We start from the raw sequence: 19,614 nt of genomic DNA on the forward strand, positions 1-19,614 counted from the left end.
ATAATTTGCTTGGTGCATAAACAAATCAACTGATTTATGCATTTGGTTGATTTGTTGGTGCGATGCTAGATTTCATCCTATCCTTCGTTTTTTCTATTACATCCACCTTCGATAAATGTCCAGTGTCTGGAAGCGGATATTCATTTGGGTTTGACCTTATTACCCTAAAAGATTGAAGCGAAGCAGAGGATCTCCAGCTCATGGTCAGCATGGTCATTTGAGTTTGACCTTACATGCTCGCGTGTGTTCTGATGCGAATATTACGGACCATATGTTGCAGTGTCGTGTTTTTTGCGGCGTCCCAAGTGTTCTAGTCGGTGATTTGTTGCACTGTTGTGTTTGAAATGCTGCAACATGTGTGGCATAATAACGTGAGAAAAAGAAGATGTTTTTTAAAAGGATTTCCTGCTGCAACGATCAGATGGTTCTGAATGGTGCCCCCAGGCCGGATCCAATGGCCAGGGAGGCGGTTGGTGTTGTCCCTCCCCTGCCTTTGAAAATGAGTCAATTACGTTGGTGGTGCTAGAACTTGGCACAAACGATCACTTTGGTATTAAAAATTGCGGTATACAATGAAGCGGTGCAAAAACTTGGCTCACACCTGCAAATACAGTGCTAACTGCGTTGGTATACGGAATCTGTGGTGACTAGACGTGCGGGTCCTGCTGTCAGCCACTGGACCTAGGAGGGCGGGCGTGTGGCCTTATATTTTTACAAAAAAGGTACATATCGACATGTCATTTTACAACTCTAACCAGCAGGCCCGCTGGTTAAAATTAACAGGAAAAACGGGAGACCAGGACTAGAACACGCAACCAAGGATACAGAGCAAACCTGTACAACCAGTATGCTGTGGCGGTCACGACGATCTCAATGGATAACTATGCTATATGTATCCTATTTAGCAACATGAATTTAACAGGTACGCATCTGAAGTTTAAATGGGCTGCAGATATTGCGACCAATTTTGCACGCGCTGTTTTTATAGATATATTTATAAAAAGTTATCAAAATTATGTTTAAATGTATGTGTGCTATAAATTTTATACAAACAAACCATGATTACTAAATAAAAACATTTAAATATACACCCATGTACTATATAAAATGTTTAGATAATACAGAAATTTAAAATGTATATTAAATAAAAATGTTCATGTGTTATTTTCAAAACATTGGTATATTTATTTTAAAAACTGCCAAGCATACAAACGACATACCTTATTTTTAAAACTTGTTCGTGTATTATTCCAATACACACTGGCATATTGAAAATATTTATGAATTGTAAAAATGTACAAATTTTTAAAATGATACAATTTATTTTGAAATTACATTTATAAATATTGTTTTTATTATACAACCATTTCAATAATTATAAGAACATTTGTATAGTTCAACTTTTATAATTAGAAATATTCATAATTTTCATTTTAAACTTTTGATATGTATATTCAATCATGTATAATATTCAAAATATATGCTGTTTTCGAATATAAGTCATGAGTAAAAAAATATAGACATGTGAGTAATTATAGATATTAAGTAAATGTTTATATTCATCATTTTAAAATTTAAATATAAGCCATGAGTGTATACTTCTTTTGTATACATTAACATTGTATCTAAGATACATTTTAATATCCGTATTAACTAAATATTTTATATATACATGGGTATATATTTCATTGTTTTTATTTACATAGTATTGATAACATAATTTTTATGATGTACATTTTAAAATATCTTATAAATATAGCTTGTGCAAAATGTGCTGCAATATCTGCAGCCCATTTAAGCTCCATAAGCGTCATTGCTAAATATTTACTCCGTCGTTATCATTGTTTACTAATTAAGTCTATCCCTAAAAAAACAACTAATCAACGTGTAGGGTGGAGTGGTTAGCCGGTTGTTTTGCTATCCTGTGGTCGCGAGTTAAAACCTGCCCTAAATCTTTTTCTGTTAATACTGACAGGCTGGACTGGGCGTAGAGAAGTAAAATGCCACATCCATAATCTTTTTGTCAAAATTATATATTTTTTAGTGGGGTTTCAGAAAAAAAACATTCTTTCTGGTTCACTGGCTGACAGCGGACCCCCACACGCCTAGTCAACACAGATTATGTATACAAAACGGGATATGCATTGTATTTGCACGTCTAAATCAAGTTTTTCCATCACTTTGATGTACATCACAACTTTTAGCACCAAAGTGACTATTTACCTTAAGTTCTAGCATCACCGGTGTAATTGACTCTTTGAAAATCATCGGTAGCTCGTGACCTGCAGCGCGCCACGTCTACGGTTTCTTCCTCGAGCATTTCATTCCACTGCCTTGTCGACGCCGACAGGCAGGGCCGCCCGCACGATGCCTCCCCTCCTCCGCTCCCCCGCGCCGCCGTCCGCCGGTGTCTTCTGCCGGCGGCGGAAAAGAATGCGTGCGCGTGCATCGTGGCAGGAGCTGGCGGGCGTGCTGGTGTTCTCCGCCGTCCCCTTCACCGCCGTCAAGGCCATCGCCAACAGCCCCCTCGGCGCCAGCCTCCGCCGCCGCCTCGAGTCCAGGAAGGCCTCCGCCGCCGCCGAGGCAGACGCCCTCCGCGCCGCCGCCCGCGAGGCCCGCAGCTCCAGGCAGGCACTCTCCCCTTCCTTACAAAAGCAAAGCCGTTACGTGTACGTCTGCGAATGAACTGACCTCCCGTTTTGTTTGGGGAACTTATCTTTGATGAAGCTTTTGGTACGGGGGAGCTCGGCCGCGGTGGCTCGGTCCTCTCCGGTACGACTACCCGGAGCACCTGGTCGGAGAGTTCCCGGGCGATTACGGCTTCGATATAGCAGGTCTGGGCCGGGACCCCGTTGCTTTCGCCAACTACTTCAAGTATGTCACCCACTGCCCAATGGTTGTTCTTCTTAATACTTTTCAATCACAGCACAACTACGTTGCATTTTTATATGCCTTGCAAGTTACAGCTGAATCAGTTTATAGTTTATGAGCACTAGTGATGAATAGTTACTGTTTAGTGCCTGATTGTATTTTGCAGATCAACTAACTGTGCCTGCTCTTCCAATAGTAGTTATTAGGCACTTAGGGGGCATATGAGCAAATCTCCGAACACTACTGCTCATAAACTGGGGATTTGATCATGTGCCCCGTTTTACTTTGGCAATTGATAATATGCTTTTACTTCGTTTTTGATAATATATGCCCCGTTTTACTTTACTGTCTTGATGATATGCCAGGTAACCTGTATTTCAGCTTTCTTTAGGCCTATCACTAGTTTTGTGTATTCAGATAACTGTCTTGCTTCAAGCCTTTTATTTTCCTAGTTTTGTGGGAGACTGCTCCGTGTTGAGTTGAATGGTGACAGTATGCTTTGGCGGTACTGAATTTGGTATACGAGTGATCAGATGAAAGTAAAACATGTTTTTTTTTTGGAAAAGGGGACAGAGCCTCCGGCCTCTGCATCAAATCGATGCATGCAGCCATCGAGAGGAAAAGGCTAGTTCTAATCTTGATGTTTAGACCTTGGCCAGTGAGTGGAAACAATGGCTTAAACTGAAAAATAAAATCATATACTTGCTCTGATCATGCCCTGGTCTTTAATAACTTCAAAACATAAATAAGTATCAAACACCGGATATTATTGACCAAGGGTAGTGGCAGAAAAAATATAAATGACCGAGATGCAAAGGGAAAAAACAAAATTATGTTTGCTTTATCTGTAAAGCGGGACGAAAGCCTTTTTCGGTAAAAACAAAATTATGTCGTGCAATCTTATGCCCTCTTCTTACATACGGATTACCAGGCAATACCTTCTGTGCTTCTCGCAGCAAACGTTATGCCCTAAGCTTACCGAAAAAGGCTTTCGCCCCGCTTTATATTATAAAGCCAACCGCACAACAAGCATCCAACAAGGTCCAACACAGATACACGCACACACACACGGAAGTCCACAGGAACATAAAGTAGTCAGAAGGGTCAATGCTGAGGGCACAGCACAACAAGCCCTAAACACAAAACACACACGCCACAGAGCTGCCCTAAGCTTAGAAGCTTCTTTGGGGTAACTAAAAAATATTTATGTTGTATATTTCTGATGTATATTACACTAATGAGATTGTATGAGGAGATCATTGAAAGTTTTTCCTACGAGAGTAACTGTGTCATTTCAGATGCAATACTGAACATGTACCTTCGTACTCCATCCTGCTCATGTTCTCCTTGTATACTAAAATGGAGGTCCTTACCACAGAAGGTGCATAGTAGGCTTATTTGCGATGAATGATAATAGGTTTGCTCGAGTGACATTCAAGTCTCCTCTTTCCAGTTAAACTGTTCTGTATATTTCAATGATAACATTTTTATTTTTGTGAAGCTGAACCACTAGTATCTTATCTCACCAACAATCTTCATTGCAGCTTTGAGATTTTACATTGTCGATGGGCCATGCTTGCTGCTCTTGGTGTTGTTGTTCCTGAGCTGTTAGATCTATTTGGGATAGTGCATTTTGTGGAGCCTGTGTGGTGGAAAGTTGGTTATGCAAAACTTCAGGTGAAATATCAATATGAACCATGTCTGAGTTCATTTAGCACACAATGACTGTTCCTGCAATAGACCTGAAGAAAATATGTGTATCTAAAGAGCTCTCAAGATTGTAGATTTGTAGTTCCTGTCATGCTACAACCACAGTGTATCTTTTTGTTCAGCATCTGAAAACTGGTTCTTAGCTAACTCTAATGGAGGCATAGAGTATCTTCATTTTTGTACAATACAAATTATGTAAATTTGGCTTTAGCTAACGTGTTGGTTTCACAGGGCGATACTCTTGATTACCTTGGGATTCCTGGGTTCCGAATTGCTGGTGGTCAAGGCATCATCGTCATCGCTATCTGTCAAGTCCTTTTGATGGTAATAAAAATGCTATGTGTATCATGTTTCGGTCCCATACTTTTCGAGTAATTGATGTAAGTCCAAACATTCATGTCTTGTGTGTTTTCTTTGTAGCAAACACTTTAGAATTGTAAGCAACTCTCCACATATAATTCTTTAACCTCACAAGATTATTCTCTTGGTACAGCATTCCCTTGTCATTTCATACTTCTAATGGTTGCATACCACATTAGACAAATATCTCCATGTCATTATTTGCCAGGTTGGGCCAGAATATGCGAGATACTGTGGGATCGAGGCGCTAGAACCCTTGGGAATATATCTTCCTGGGGACATAAACTACCCAGGTGGAGCACTGTTCGATCCCTTGGGGCTGTCCAAAGACCCTGTTGCGTTCGAAGAACTCAAGGTGAAGGAGATCAAGAATGGTCGTCTCGCAATGGTTGCATGGATCGGATTCTACGCCCAGGCTGCTGTAACCGGCAAGGGCCCTGTGCAGAACCTCGTCGAGCACTTGTCGGATCCACTCCGCAACAACGTTTTATCCCATTTTCTTTGAGGCATTCTAACTGCTTATGTACCGCGTTTACATTGATCAGTTTGTTTTTACTAGGAAATTAATATAGTTTTAGCAAATAGGTTACTGCGTAACATGGCTATAAGATTGTTGTACAGTTGTGGAGTTATGGTGTTGTTCAGCAGAAATTGTGGGTGCCCCAAAATTACTGAAAATGGGATTACATTGATCAGTTTGTTGTTACTAGGAAATTAATATAGTTTTAGCAAATACTCCCTCCGTCTCATAATATAAGAGCGTTTTTGACACTACACTAGTGTAAAAAATGTTCTTATATTATGGGACGGAGGGAGTAGGTTACTGCGTTACATGGCTATAAGACAGTTGTACAGTTGTGGAGTTATGGTGTTGTTCGGCAGAAATTGTGGGTGCCCCAAAATTACTGAAACGAAATTGCTCCACTTACTGAAAATGGGAGTTGTGGGCCTTGTGGTAACTAAAAGCAGGCGAGGAGTAGATACTTTGCTGGGAAGTTTTGACATGCAGATGCAGTAGAAGATATCCCATTGTACATGTGTCAACACTTAACTGTGTTTCTTCTTATAAAAACCAGTTAATTACGTCCAACCAGCATTTACTCCATTTTTTTTGCATAATACGCCTCCCAACTAGAAGCCGAGTTCCATTACTCATCATAAGTGCTGCCGCCATCGCACATCTTAGTCAAGATGTCCCCACGAGTGAACTCCCTAAATTGCCTCGCCTTCTCGTCCATCTTACTAGGATCCGTGAACATGATAGCATGGTCCTCGACCACCCTCTTTTCTCTTCACTCCACGGCTGCCATTCAAGTTTTTGCTCCCTCAGTGTCAAGCATTTTTTTCTTCCGCTTCCAATGCAAGACTTTTCCCCTCAAACTCAAGCCTTTTCTCCTCTGCTAGCGTGTTTCTATTTGCGGCCGTCACCTTTGCCTTCCACTTCTACTCATTGATGGCCTTCATCTTGAAAGTGCAACTATCCCTAGGTGGTTTTGGTAATTCATAACAACATATAGCTCATTGAGCTAATGCTATTCCAAGACATATATTTCAGGAAAGCTCAATGAATGGCATGTCATGGATGATGAAAGTGGATCCCTCAAAATATCAAGGACAAAGAATTGGCTCAAGCTCAAAAGCTCAAGACTCTTCATTTTATATTTCAGTGATTCAAGATCACATTGAGTCTATAGGAAAAGCCAATACTATCAAGAAGGGATGAGGTGTTGCTTAATGAGCCTCTTGCCTCATGTGCTTAGTGATATGCTCCAAAACCCTCAACTACTTTCTCACATCCACATATGACCTAAACCTAAAGCCAAAATCGGTCTCACCGATTCTTTCTATCCGGCGCCGCCGAGTCCAGATGTCATAGCCACTGCCACAAACCCTAGGCAAATCGGTCTCACCGATAGGGATCTCGGTCTCACCGAGATGGGATTGTAATCTCTCCGTTTCCCTTCGTAACGTTTCGGTCTAACCGAAGTGAGCGATCGGTCCCACCGAGATTGCAATGTAAACTCTATGTTTCCCTTTTGTAACATTTCGGTCTCACCGAAAAGAGCAAATCGGTCCCACCGAGTTTACCTGACCAACTCTCTGGTTAGCTAATTACCAAAATCAGTCCTACCGAGTTTGTGTAATCGGTCTCACCGAGATTACGTTATGCCCTAACCCTAACCATATCGGTCTCACCGAGTTGCATTTTGGTCCCACCGAAAATCCTAAAGGTCACTAGGTTTACTAAACCGGTCTGACCGAGTTTGTTGATTCGGTCCCACCGAGATTGGTAAATTGTGTGTAACGGTTAGATTTTGTGTGGAGGCTATATATACCCCTCCACCTCCTCTTCATTCGTGAAGAGAGCCATCAGAACAAACCTACACTTCCAACTTACCAGTTCTGAGAGAGAACCACCTACTCATGTGTTGAGGCCAAGATATTCCATTCCTACCATATGAATCTTGATCTCTAGCCTTCCCCAAGTTGCTTTCCACTCAAAACTTCTTTCCACCAGATCCAAATCCTATGAGAGAGAGTTGAGTGTTGGGGAGACTATCATTTGAAGCACAAGAGCAAGGAATTCATCATCAATGCATCATTTGTTACTTCTTGGAGAGTGGTGTCTCCTAGATTGGCTAGGTGTCACTTGGGAGCCTCCGACAAAGATTGTGGAGTTGAACCAAGGAGTTTGTAAGGGCAAGGAGATCGCCTACTTCGTGAAGATCTACCGCTAGTGAGGCAAGTCCTTCGTGGGCAACGGCCATGGTGGGATAGACAAGGTTGCTTCTTCGTGGACCCTTCTTGGGTGGAGCCCTCCGTGGACTCGCGCAACCGTTACCCTTCGTGGGTTGAAGTCTCCATCAACGTGGATGTATGATAGCACCACCAATCGGAACCACGCCAAAAACATCCGTGTCTCCAACTGCGTTTGAATCCTCCAAACCCTTCCCTTTACTTTCTTGCAAGTTGCAAGCTTTAATTTCCGCTGCCTATATACTCTTTGCATGCTTGCTTGATTTGTGTGATGATTGCTTGACTTGTCCAAAGTTGCTAAAATCTGTCAAACTCTAAAATTGGGAAAAGGTTAAGTTTTTAATTGGTCAAGTAGTCTAATCACCCCCCTCTAGACATACTTCAAGGTCCTACAAGTGGTATCAGAGCCTTGGTCTCCATTTGCTTTGATTTCCATAGCTTTTGGTGGTCATAGCCTTGGTTTCACAACCTAGGAGAGTATGGCGTCTAGCGAGGGAAATTATCACCGTAGAGGTCCTTACTTTGATGGAACTAATTTTGCTAGTTGGAAGCATAAGATGAAAATGCATATTCTTGGACATAACCCCGTCGTTTGGGCTATTATTTGTATTGGCTCAAGGTGAATTCTTTGATGGGAGAGAGCCGAACCGTGAAGCTAATGCGGAAGAATTGAAGATGCTGCAATACAACGCTCAAGATTGTGATATCATCTTCAACGGATTGTGCCCTGAAGAATTCAACAAAATCAGCCGTCTTGAGAATGCAAAGGAAATTTGGGACACTTTGATTGGTATGCATGAAGGTACCGACTCCGTCAAGGAATCCAAGTTGGATGTGCTCCAAAGTCAGCTTGAAAAGTTCAAAATGAAGGATGGTGAAGGTGTCGCTGAAATGTACTCTAGGCTTGCTCTTATCACAAATGAGATTGCCGGCTTAGGGAGTGAAGAGATGACCGACAGATTCATCATCAAGAAGATCCTAAGAGCATTGGATGTAAAATATGATACCGTGTGAACATTGATTCAAATGATGCCCAATTACAAGAATCTCAAGCCAACGGAGGTCATTGGTAGAATTGTTGCTCATGAGATGTCACTCAAGGATAAGGAGGAACTTCACAACAAGTCAAGTGGTGCTTACAAAGCCTCATGTGAAGCCCCCACATCATCAAGTGAGAAACAAACCTTCAATGAACAATTGAGCTTAATGGTGAAAAATTTCAACAAATTCTACAAGAGTAGAAGCAAAGAAAGAAGCTCTAAGTCAAGGTCCTACAATGACAAAAGATCTTCTAGTCGAGAGCGCAACTGCTACAATTGTGGGAGACCCGGACACTATTCCAATGAGTGTACGACACCCTACAAAAGAAGAGAAGAATCTCCAAAAAGAAGAAGTAGAAGAGAAGAATCACCACCAAGAGAGAGAAGGAGTAGAGATGATCGTTATGAACGAAGACCCTCACGGAGAAGCAAAGATTCGGAAAGGAAGGACAAGTCATCAAAGAGCTACACAAAACGAAGACATCAAGCTCATGTTGGTGAATGGGTATCCGGTTCCGAATCTGAACATCACTCTGAGAGAAGCTATCACTCCGACTCTGAACATACTCAAGATGAAGGTGTTGCCGGTCTAGAACTGGTGTCAACCAACTCCTATGACATATTTGACTCACCAAATGAAGGAATTGGAAGATGCTTCATGGCCAAAGGTCCAAAGGTAACACATCCCGAGTATGTTGATTTCAATAGTGATGAAGATGACTTGCTAGGTGATGATGATTTACTTATTGACAACTCTAGTGATGAATACTACGATGAAACGTCAATTAATCATGCTAAAAAGATAAAACGGATGACAATGATAAGAAGAAGATTGAGCTTCTAACTAAAGAACTAAACACCCTTAAGTTAGCTCATGAAACTATCTTCAAAAATCATCGAGAACTTTTAAGGGCTCATGAGAAGTTACGCTTTGAAAAGCTCAATCTTGAGCAAGAGCATGAGTTTTTAAAGGCAATCAATGATGATCTTCGCAAGAAAAGTTCTTCTTATATTGCCAAGCATTTACTCTTATCTACTTACATGCCTCAAGTCAAGTCTAGTAACAAGAACAAGAAAGATTCTTCCTCTAGTAGTAACAATAACTATGCTAAATCCAATATTGTTGCTTCTAGTAGTACTCTTGATTTCACTAATGATTCTCTTAGCCAAGTTACACTTGAGCAAGAAAATAGCTTATTGAAGGGAATTATAGAGAAAGGTGTATACAAGAGCCTTGCCGGGAGTAAGCAAGTCGAGGAAATTGTACGCAAGCAAGGAAGGCACCGGAAGAATCAAGGTGTTGGTTTTGAACGAAAGTTCAATGCCAATGGAGTTGAGTGGGAAGAAGATCAATACCCCAAGATGAAGTTTGTTCCTCAACAATAGAAGTATGATACTACTTCTTTCAAGGGAACACAAGCTCAAGATGATCTTCCACCACAAGACCATAAAGGCAAGGACAAGCTTCAAGAGGAGATTGATGCATTTGAAGAAGCATCTAAGGCCTTGGTCAAGTGGGTTCCCAAGACTACGTCAAGTTCTACTTCATCAAGTACAACTACAACTCCAAGGATTCCCATCAAGATGATGTGGATCCCGAAGAAGATGAACTAGAGAGTTCTTGAGGGTGACTCCGCCAACATTCTTCACTCATATCCTTATGGCAAGAACAAGTGCAATCAACCTCCACATCTTGCACTAGTTCAAGGAGTCACAAACCCTCATGTTGGTAAGGCAAGGGACAAGGTAACCAAATGATTTCATGGACATCATCTTGTGTGTGCATCACTCTATGTCTATGGATACTCTTGTTTTGTTCCTTGTGGGACTAACCCGTGTAGGTATTGAAAGTACAACTCACTCCGAAGGATTGCTCCAAAAGATCTACATCAACATTGAGCATCCACATCTTCCACCTACATGAAGTCATCATCGACAAAACCCAAGGTTAGTTCATCCCTCTAAGGGGGGATCTCACATCTAGGGGGAGCTTAACTCTAAGAATTGAGTCAAAGGAACTCTAATGGTGTGAACACATCAATGCATTATGTAGAAGTGGTAACCCCACTTGAGCTTAAACGATGAGTATGAACTATGATCAAATGTTCTCATTTGACTCCTAAGTCAATATACTCATATATAGATGACCTAGTCATCGCCAATTGTTTGATAGATGCTAGAATTGGTTGTGCATGCTTTGCCACATATTTCATTTGTCACTTTATTGTGTGAGCATGCTGATTGCATATTTTACTCATTCAAGGACATCCACTTGTTGTTTTGATTGATTGATTTCCTTTTTCTTTGGCCAAGTGGATGGACAAGAATGCCTAAGAACCTTCTCTAGCTATCTATGCTTTTCTCGTCTCAAACTCTATTCATGCTACATCACAAAATTTGATCAAGTCAGATTCGAACCACTCTGTGTGAGGAGCACTTGGAGTCCCCGATTCGTCATAGACTTAAACTTCCAAAACTTCTTTGTGATTCTCGGTCTGACCGATTCCTCCATTTCGGTCCAACCGAGATCATTAAGTCGATCTAGGTTTTCAATCTCGGTGCAACCGATATGAACTTTTCGGTCACACCGAGTTCCTGTAACTGTTAATAGTTATGCATCTCGGTGCCACCGAGTTGTTCAACTCGGTCACACCGACAGTGTCGGGCTATATATAGACATGGGCAAAAATTTGGAAATTCCTCCAAACCCCTTCGCCCGCGCGTAGCTCGCTCTGCCTACTAGGTCTACGGATCGTCGACTTCGTCGCCAGCCGCCTCCTGTCGCTGGTCTCCGCTGCCGTCAACGGATTTCTTCTCCGCCGTTGCCGCCGTAGAGAGTTCACCGCTGAACTAGGATATGAACTCAACCACAGTGCTTTCCTCATCTTTTTCTCAGCACATTGTGTTCGTAATGCATCTTGCCACGATTGAAACACTCCTATCCAGCCAATGTGATCCTTAGAATAGATGTGATTCGAAAATTTAGGGTTAGGTTTCCGCCGAAACCATCTCGGACCCACCGAGTTGAAAAACTCGGTCCCACCGATTTGGCTAACGCCATTGCACTAGTAAGTCTCGGTCTGACTGAGAATTACAAATCGGTGTGACCGATTTTAGAACTTTGTGAAACCCTAGCAGTCTCGGTGCCACCGAACTGTGACTCGGTTTGACCGAGATCACTAGTTTAGGTTCCAAAACTGCTTCGGTATCACCGAGTTTGAAAATCGGTAGATCCGAAATGCTTTCTGTGTAAACTAAAACTAAGTTTTTAAATCATTCTTTTGCAAAAATCTCTGCATTTTGTGATGCTCATCCACTCTGTCTCAACTATAACTATTCACAGGGTCAGCAGTCAGTGTGTTGCAGCATGTCATACCAAAGTAACAGTCAGAACAGGGAAGAAGAGCAGATTCACATGAGTGAGGGCACTAGTCCCTCAAGTTCTTCAGATGAAGGCAGCAGAAGTACTCCAAGCAACTTGCCCAAAGCAGCCACAAGATCTAGAAGGAAGAGAACCTCAGACTCAGAGGATGAGGACTATGTGGCAGCAGAAGATGAGGCTACTTCCAAGAAGGTAGTGCTCAAGAAGGAGTACGGCTCAGCAAAGAACATAAAGCCAGGCATGGAGATCAAAAGGCCAGCAGGGAGACAGCCAATGTCCAAAGCCAGAGGATCAACTCAAATACCTGAGATGCCTGAAGAGCCAGCTGTAGAAGGAAAGAAAAGGAAGGAAAGGGTCAAGAAGACCATGGCCAGAGTTGTTGGTCAACCTTCCATGATGGAAGAGGAAGAAGAGGTTGCTGCACCAGCACCAAAGGCATAGAAGCTTATGGGTGATGCAATAAAGTCAGTGGCTGCAACATCCAAGCCCAAAGAAGCACCCAAAGCTGCCCCCAAGCCCAAAATTGCACCAAATAGAAATACCAGGAGTATACCAGCAGCTGAGAAGAACAAGGCCCCAATGCCCGAGGTTGCTGCTGAGGAAGATGAAGTGCAGGTCCTAAGAAAGCTCAAACCCAAGATTCCAGACCACAATGATGCTCATCCTGTGGCTGAGAACATGAAGATCAGGAAAGACTCAGGGTTGAGGCTATGGAGATTGTCTGATCCATATGCCACCAGGAGAAGGACTGATGTAGATTACATGTTCCACACTAAGGAGCAGCAGGACTTCTATGAGACAATCTTGTTGGACAAGAAGCCTATAGTGTGTGATATGAGATGGGTCGACTGGACCTACATAAAGGAAAATGAAGAACACTATCCTGGAGTGCATTGCTTGTGGAGTTGCAGATTTTGTTGGGCAGAAGCTCACCAACTGGAATGATGAACTCATTATGCAATTCTACTCCACAGCACACTTCTATCCAGATGGCAGGATAGTTTGGATGTCTGAAGGAACAAGATATCAGTCAACCATAGAGGAATGGGCAAATCTGATCAATGCCCCAAAGGAGAGTGAAGATGATTTGGATATATATGCCAAGAAGAAGATGGGACACAATTCTATGTCACATATGTACAAAGAGATCCCAGACAAAGCCCTTGAGATTTTCTCATTTGGGTCAGTCCATTTTCTTCTATCAGGGCTGCCTACGATCAAGTGGATCTTAAGGTACACTCTTTTGCCCAAATCAGGTGACCACAACATGATAAGAGGGCATGCGATTAACATGCTTCACATTTTTGATGTGCCCCAAAAATTCAAGGTCATGAGCCTTATGGTAGAAACCATTAAGAGGACTGCAGCAGATTAGAAGAGAAGTTGTGGATATGCCCCACAGATTCAGGAGTTGATTAACTCAAAGATGGGCACAGGAAAGTATCAGTTGGATAAGGAACATTTTCCTCTCTATCCAGACTTTAAGGACAAACAAGTTGTCATGAATGAGAATGATCCATCATCAGTGCAAGCTCAAGAGAAGAAAGAGAAAGCAAGGAAAGAGAAGGCTGCCAAGATGCCAACTCAAGAGGAGGCATCTGAGTATTTCTTGAAGACCAAACAAGAGCAGCTTGGTTACTTGATAGCATCAACACTGAGGATTGAGAAGGGGTTGGCCACCCTAACTCAAAACCAGGAGAGCCTGGAAAGGATCATGGAACAAAATTCTATGATCTTGATGTCAAAGTACCTGAGATTCAGTCAGTTGTGGAGAAGCTGCAGGATGACATGCAGGAGAGAAAGGGCAAGACAACCACATATGCATTTGCCAGAGTGCCTAGAGCTCAGAGGTCAGCTACAGTGCCTGTGTCAGACACAAGAGCTACATCATCTGCACCAGCTACAGCTCCTACAGCTCCAGGGCAACCAGCTCCAGCACCAACTCCTCCAGCTCCCTCTACATCAACTGAAGTCTTCGTCCAAGGAGGCATCTCTACACCACCAACTGAAGACCAAGCCTGAGAGACGATCTAGCACTATGCATTTTCAATGAACTTTTTGGTAACTTGTTGCCAAAGGGGGAGAAAAATGTATAGATCATAGGCTTCGAGAGAGAGAGATTTGCTGTTTTTTGTTCTCTCTTGTCTTTTTTGGTAACTTGTTTGCTTTTAATTGCTTGAGATACTATGCATTACCTGTGAGACATTGATGATCATGTGTTTGATCATAAGCTACACTTATGCTTGATTATATGTTATTTTCTTACTTATCCTTATATGATCATTCACTTTGCTTGGTGATGAGTGCATGTATTCAATCTTTATTATTTTAAGCGCTCCACCAAGATGTATGTGACATGGAAGAGTAACCCATGAGCCTAATTCCTTGTGCATTTGTAGTGCAAAGCAAATCTTAAACTATGCACAAATTTAGGGGGAGCTCTTGCTTATCACATACTTCTCAAAGCGACGATGTTTTTCAATCTTATTATCATATGTCGAAGCTTTGATCTATATGTTATCATCAATTACCAAAAAGGGGGAGATTGAAAGTGCAACTATCCCTAGGTGGTTTTGGTAATTCATAACAACATATAGCTCATTGAGCTAATGCTATTCCAAGACATATATTTCAGGAAAGCTCAATGAATGGCATGGCATGGATGATGAAAGTCGATCCCTCAAAATATCAAGGACAAAGGATTGGCTCAAGCTCAAAAGCTCAAGACTCTTCATTTTATATTTTAGTGATCCAAGATCACATTGAGTCTATAGGAAAAGCCAATACTATCAAGGAGGGATGAGGTGTTGCTTAATGAGCCTCTTGCTTCATGTGCTTAGTGATATGCTCCAAAACCCTCAACTACTTTCTCACATCCACATATGACCTAAACCTAAAGCCAAAATTAGTCTCACCGATTCTTTCTATCCGGCACCACCGAGTCCAGATGTCATAGGCACTGCTACAAACCCTAGGCAAATCGGTCTCACCGATAGGGATCTCGGTCTCACCGAGATGGGATTGTAATCTCTTTGTTTCCCTTCGTAACGTTTCGGTCTAACCGAAGTGAGCGATCGGTCCCACCGAGATTGCAATGTAAACTCTCTGTTTCCCTTTTGTAACATTTCGGTCTCACCGAAAAGAGCAAATCGGTCCCACCGAGTTTACCCGACCAACTCTCTGGTTAGCTAATTACCAAAATCGGTCCTACCGAGTTTGTGTAATCGGTCTCACCGAGATTATGTTATGCCCTAACCCTAACCATATCGGTCTCACCGAGTTGCATTTCGGTCCCACCGAAAATCCTAACGGTCACTAGGTTTACTAAATCGGTCTGACCGAGTTTGTTGATTCGGTCCCACCGAGATTGGTAAGTTGTGTGTAACGGTTAGATTTTGTGTGGAGGCTATATATACCCCTCCACCTCCTCTTCATTCGTGGAGAGAGCCATCAGAACAAACCTACACTTCCAACTTACTAGTTCTGAGAGAGAACCACCTACTCATGTGTTGAGGCCAAGATATTCCATTCCTACCATATGAATCTTGATCTCTAGCCTTCCCCAAGTTGTTTTCCACTCAAAACTTCTTTCCACCAGATCCAAATCCTATGAGAGAGAGTTGAGTGTTGGGGAGACTATCATTTGAAGCACAAGAGCAAGGAGTTCATCATCAACGCACCATTTGTTACTTCTTGGAGAGTGGTGTCTCCTAGATTGGCTAGGTGTCACTTGGGAGCCTCCGACAAAGATTGTGGAGTTGAACCAAGGAGTTTGTAAGGGCAAGGAGATCGCCTACTTCATGAAGATCTACCGCTAGTGAGGCAAGTCCTTCGTGGGCGACGACCATGGTGGGATAGACAAGGTTGCTTCTTCGTGGACCCTTCTTGGGTGGATCCCTCCGTGGACTCACGCAACCGTTACCCTTCGTGGGTTGAAGTCTCCATCAACGTGGATGTACGATAGCACCACCTATCGGAACCACGCCAAAAACATCCGTGTCTCCAACTGCGTTTGAATCCTCCAAACCCTTCCCTTTACTTTCTTGCAAGTTGCATGCTTTAATTTTCGCTGCCTATATACTCTTTGCATGCTTGCTTGATTTGTGTGATGATTGCTTGACTTGTCCAAAGTTGCTAAAATCTGTCAAACTCTAAAATTGGGAAAAAGTTAAGTTTTTAATTGTGGTCAAGTAGTCTAATCACCCCCCTCTAGACATACTTCAAGGTCCTACACATCTCATAGAAACAAGCCATCTTTTCCTCCTTCTGTTCGACCACCAATGCCCTTTTCATCTCCACCACCACCGCAATAAACTCTTCCTTGTATGCTCCAACACCACCATTCTACTTGACTTGCTTTGCATATTTCACTCCATTCCGGAAATACCGTTTTCCTTAAAAAAAGAACAAAAGGGTCTTCTACAATTAATAATTAACTGGTTATAATATTAGTACTACTCAAAGCATACACACACCCTACTCAATAAACTCTGTGTCGTAACTATGGCTTAAGAGATGTACTCCTAATTGTTAGGACCATGGGATCGACTAGGCTTGGGTTTCGGAGTAGATCGAACTATCTGTAGTCTGTCTATGATCTGTTTGTGTGTATACCTTAGTGTTCCGGCCATCGCTGGTTCGTCGATGAAGGTCTTCGCACGGGCAGCGACGGTCGGTGTAGGGGTCGACGGTGAAGTGCGACAGGGCGTTGTGGAGCTTCCCATCGCTGATCGGCTTTCCTCGATCAGTGAGGTTAGGGAGGTGGGCGACGGTTCTGTTTTGGCGCACATGCCCTTGTGGCCCCACCTCCCTCTTATAGCCGGCGTGACAAGGGCCCACAACCCAGTTGGGTTGGGCTCCCTCGATCAGGGAGCGAGTCATGGGTCCAATGGGCCTGTCATGGTTCTAAGTCTGACAGTAAGTATAGGGGGTACGAATGAGGAGGCAAGGTCCCAGCTACGGTGAGATTGTACGCAAGTGTTTACGAATTCAAGCCCCTCTCGGAGGAGGTAAAAGCCCTACGTCTCGGTGCCCTGAGGCGGTCGACTGGAATATGGGAGTATGTGTTACAGGGGATGCGAACCCTTGTGCCAGAGGAGGGGGGTGGCTTATATAGAGTGCGCCAGGACCCCAGCCATCCCCCGTTACCAAGAGTTCAATGTACATAAAGATGGGCGTTACTGATAACGCCAGCCATAAAGTGCTTTTAATGATCTTAAAGACTACGGAGTGAACGCCTGACCGTTGCTGTTCTGGTCGACTCCTGGTCTTCGATAGGCCGAGTGATTTCCTGTATGGTCGAATGATATTAAGAGGGAGGGGTACCCGAGTGAGGTAACTGGTCGAGTGGATTGCACTCGACGCCTTCAATTGGTACTCCATGCTGTGTCTTGGATGTCTTTGCTTCTAGGGTAGTGACCTTGGGTAGGGCGTATAGGTCAGGCCTATGACCTGCCCTAGGTCTATATCATCATCATTAGCCCCCGCATGGATTGAGGTCTGAGTGAAAAGAAGGTTGAAGTTGATGTTGCCTCGACTCTTGTGCTTCACAAGTACTCATGTTGGACTGGAGGCCCATGTTGGAACTTCGGCTTCGTTTCAGTCGCCTTAATCGATTTAGAAGTTGCCGAGTGGATCTATACCGTCACTCGTCGAGTGTTATTTTTGACGCAAAATCTTTGGTGCGATTGGTTATGGCGTATCTCGGATCTCACGGGATTCGAAATTTCGGGGAAGCGTGCGAGGCAGTGCGTGCCGCAGTAAGCGGGATGGATAGACAGGAGCGCCTCGATCCCCACACCACCTTTTTCGCCACGTACCCAGCGCGCGACTGTTGCGGGATTTGACAGGATTGCCCGGGCCCACTTGTCAGTTACTCGGAAGTGGGTCCTTAAAAGGCGACGGGGCCAAGGCATCTGCACTGCGCGCGTCCATTCTCCTTCTTCCTCCTATGCTTCTCCACCGCATCCTGCTCCTCTGCTCTCGACGCCGCCGCCCCGCCACCATGGTGAAGGACAAGACGGCAGTGCTAGAACGTGCGAAGAAGGCGACGGGGGCGGCGAAAGGCAAGAAGATGAATCGGGGGTCGTCATCGCGGTCGACGCTGCTGCCGGGTTGGATCCAGGGCGATTGGATCTGATCTTCGCTCTGGCCGGAAGATTTAGATTAGCTGGCTGAGTCCGGACTGATCGCCGACGGGGCTGCGGGGCTGCCGGAGGGGGAGACGGAACCTCAGCCGCGACCAGGTGAGTGCGTTCTGCTGGCCACCCATGTCGACCGCAGTTTCTCCCTTCCCCGTACCCTTTTTTCTGGGGTTTCTTGAACTTTTTTGGAGCCCAACTCCATCACTTCTCTCCCAACACCATTACGTACCTTGCGGCGTTTGTGTCCATGTGCGAAAACTTCCTAGGTTGTCGACCGCACTGGGTCTTTTCAAGCACATCTTCACAATCCGCTCCCAGTCGGTGAAGAAAGTGAATTCGAGTGACGAGAGAACACACGTTATCCAAATGTGTGGTGGTTTGGGTATCTAGAAGAGGAAAAGGAGTTCTTTCCCTTCCATGACACTTCCTGAGTCGGTCAGGGGCTGGCAGTCGACCTGGTTCTACTGCCAGGACATTGCGACTCCAGGCCAGTCGACTGGACTTCCCCCTTTTTCTTTAGATCGTGCCCAGCAACCTTCTTCACTGAAAGTGACCGCTGCGGAGAGGGTGGAAACGAACATGTTGGTCGAGAGAGTGGTCCAGTTGATCAATCAGGGTGTCACCGGCATGGACTTGTTGGAGGTGTTCCTTAGTCGATGCATACAACCGCTCTAGGCTCGTGATCACTCGATGTGGATGTACTCTAGAGCCAACGACATTGCTCAGGTTCATCCAGAGGAGGTTTCGGCCAAGTCAGTGGCCCAGTGGCTGAAGGGTATTACCGAAAACAAGGACAACCCCAAGGGAGCCAGGAGAGTTGACCCATTCAGTGTCAGCAACCAGCCAGATAAGGTTTGGTCTCTACTACCGACTGTATTTCGATACGTTTTGCGACTGTCTTCGAATCCGACTGATATTTACTTGACTTCTTGTCTTGTAGGTTTACACTGAGATGTACTCGATGCCCAACGGTGAACAAGCTCTGGAGCAAGACCAGGAGGGAGAGGACAGCGCGGAGGAAATCGGCGATTGGCAATCTCCAGAAGACGATGACGAGGAGGAAAGTGATGAGTCGGACGACGACGAGATAGTCGACTCACCACCTCGCACAGAGCGTCGATCCAAGCTACTCTATGATCCAGCGGGCGAGCGTGGCAAGACCGTGGCTCCAAGCACTCAAGCACAGAAGCGCACTTGGACGTCGACTCTAGAGCCAACGGAGAAGGTCGCCAAGTAGCTCAAGGTCGTCCCCTCAAAGGCTCAGAAGACTTTGCCCAAGATCAAGATGGACATTCCTGTTGCCTCTGGGTGAGTGTTCTTTCTTTCTGCGTTTTCTTCCACCGACTAATAC

General features: G+C 44.1%; 1 protein-coding gene across 1 annotated transcript; it reads left to right on the forward strand.

Annotated features, from left to right (window-relative positions):
* The first annotated feature begins 2,326 nt into the window (after positions 1–2,326).
* Positions 2,327–5,647, forward strand: LOC119308772 (chlorophyll a-b binding protein 7, chloroplastic-like). The gene is made up of 5 exons (XM_037584916.1): positions 2,327–2,627; positions 2,728–2,874; positions 4,416–4,548; positions 4,813–4,905; positions 5,150–5,647. Exons 1-5 carry the CDS (start codon positions 2,368–2,370, stop codon positions 5,444–5,446), a joined length of 930 nt encoding a protein of 309 aa, XP_037440813.1. The 5' UTR covers positions 2,327–2,367; the 3' UTR covers positions 5,447–5,647.
* The last annotated feature ends 13,967 nt before the right edge of the window (positions 5,648–19,614 follow it).

Source organism: Triticum dicoccoides, chromosome 5B, assembly GCF_002162155.2.
Source record: "Triticum dicoccoides isolate Atlit2015 ecotype Zavitan chromosome 5B, WEW_v2.0, whole genome shotgun sequence".
Taxonomy (NCBI): domain Eukaryota; kingdom Viridiplantae; phylum Streptophyta; class Magnoliopsida; order Poales; family Poaceae; genus Triticum; species Triticum dicoccoides.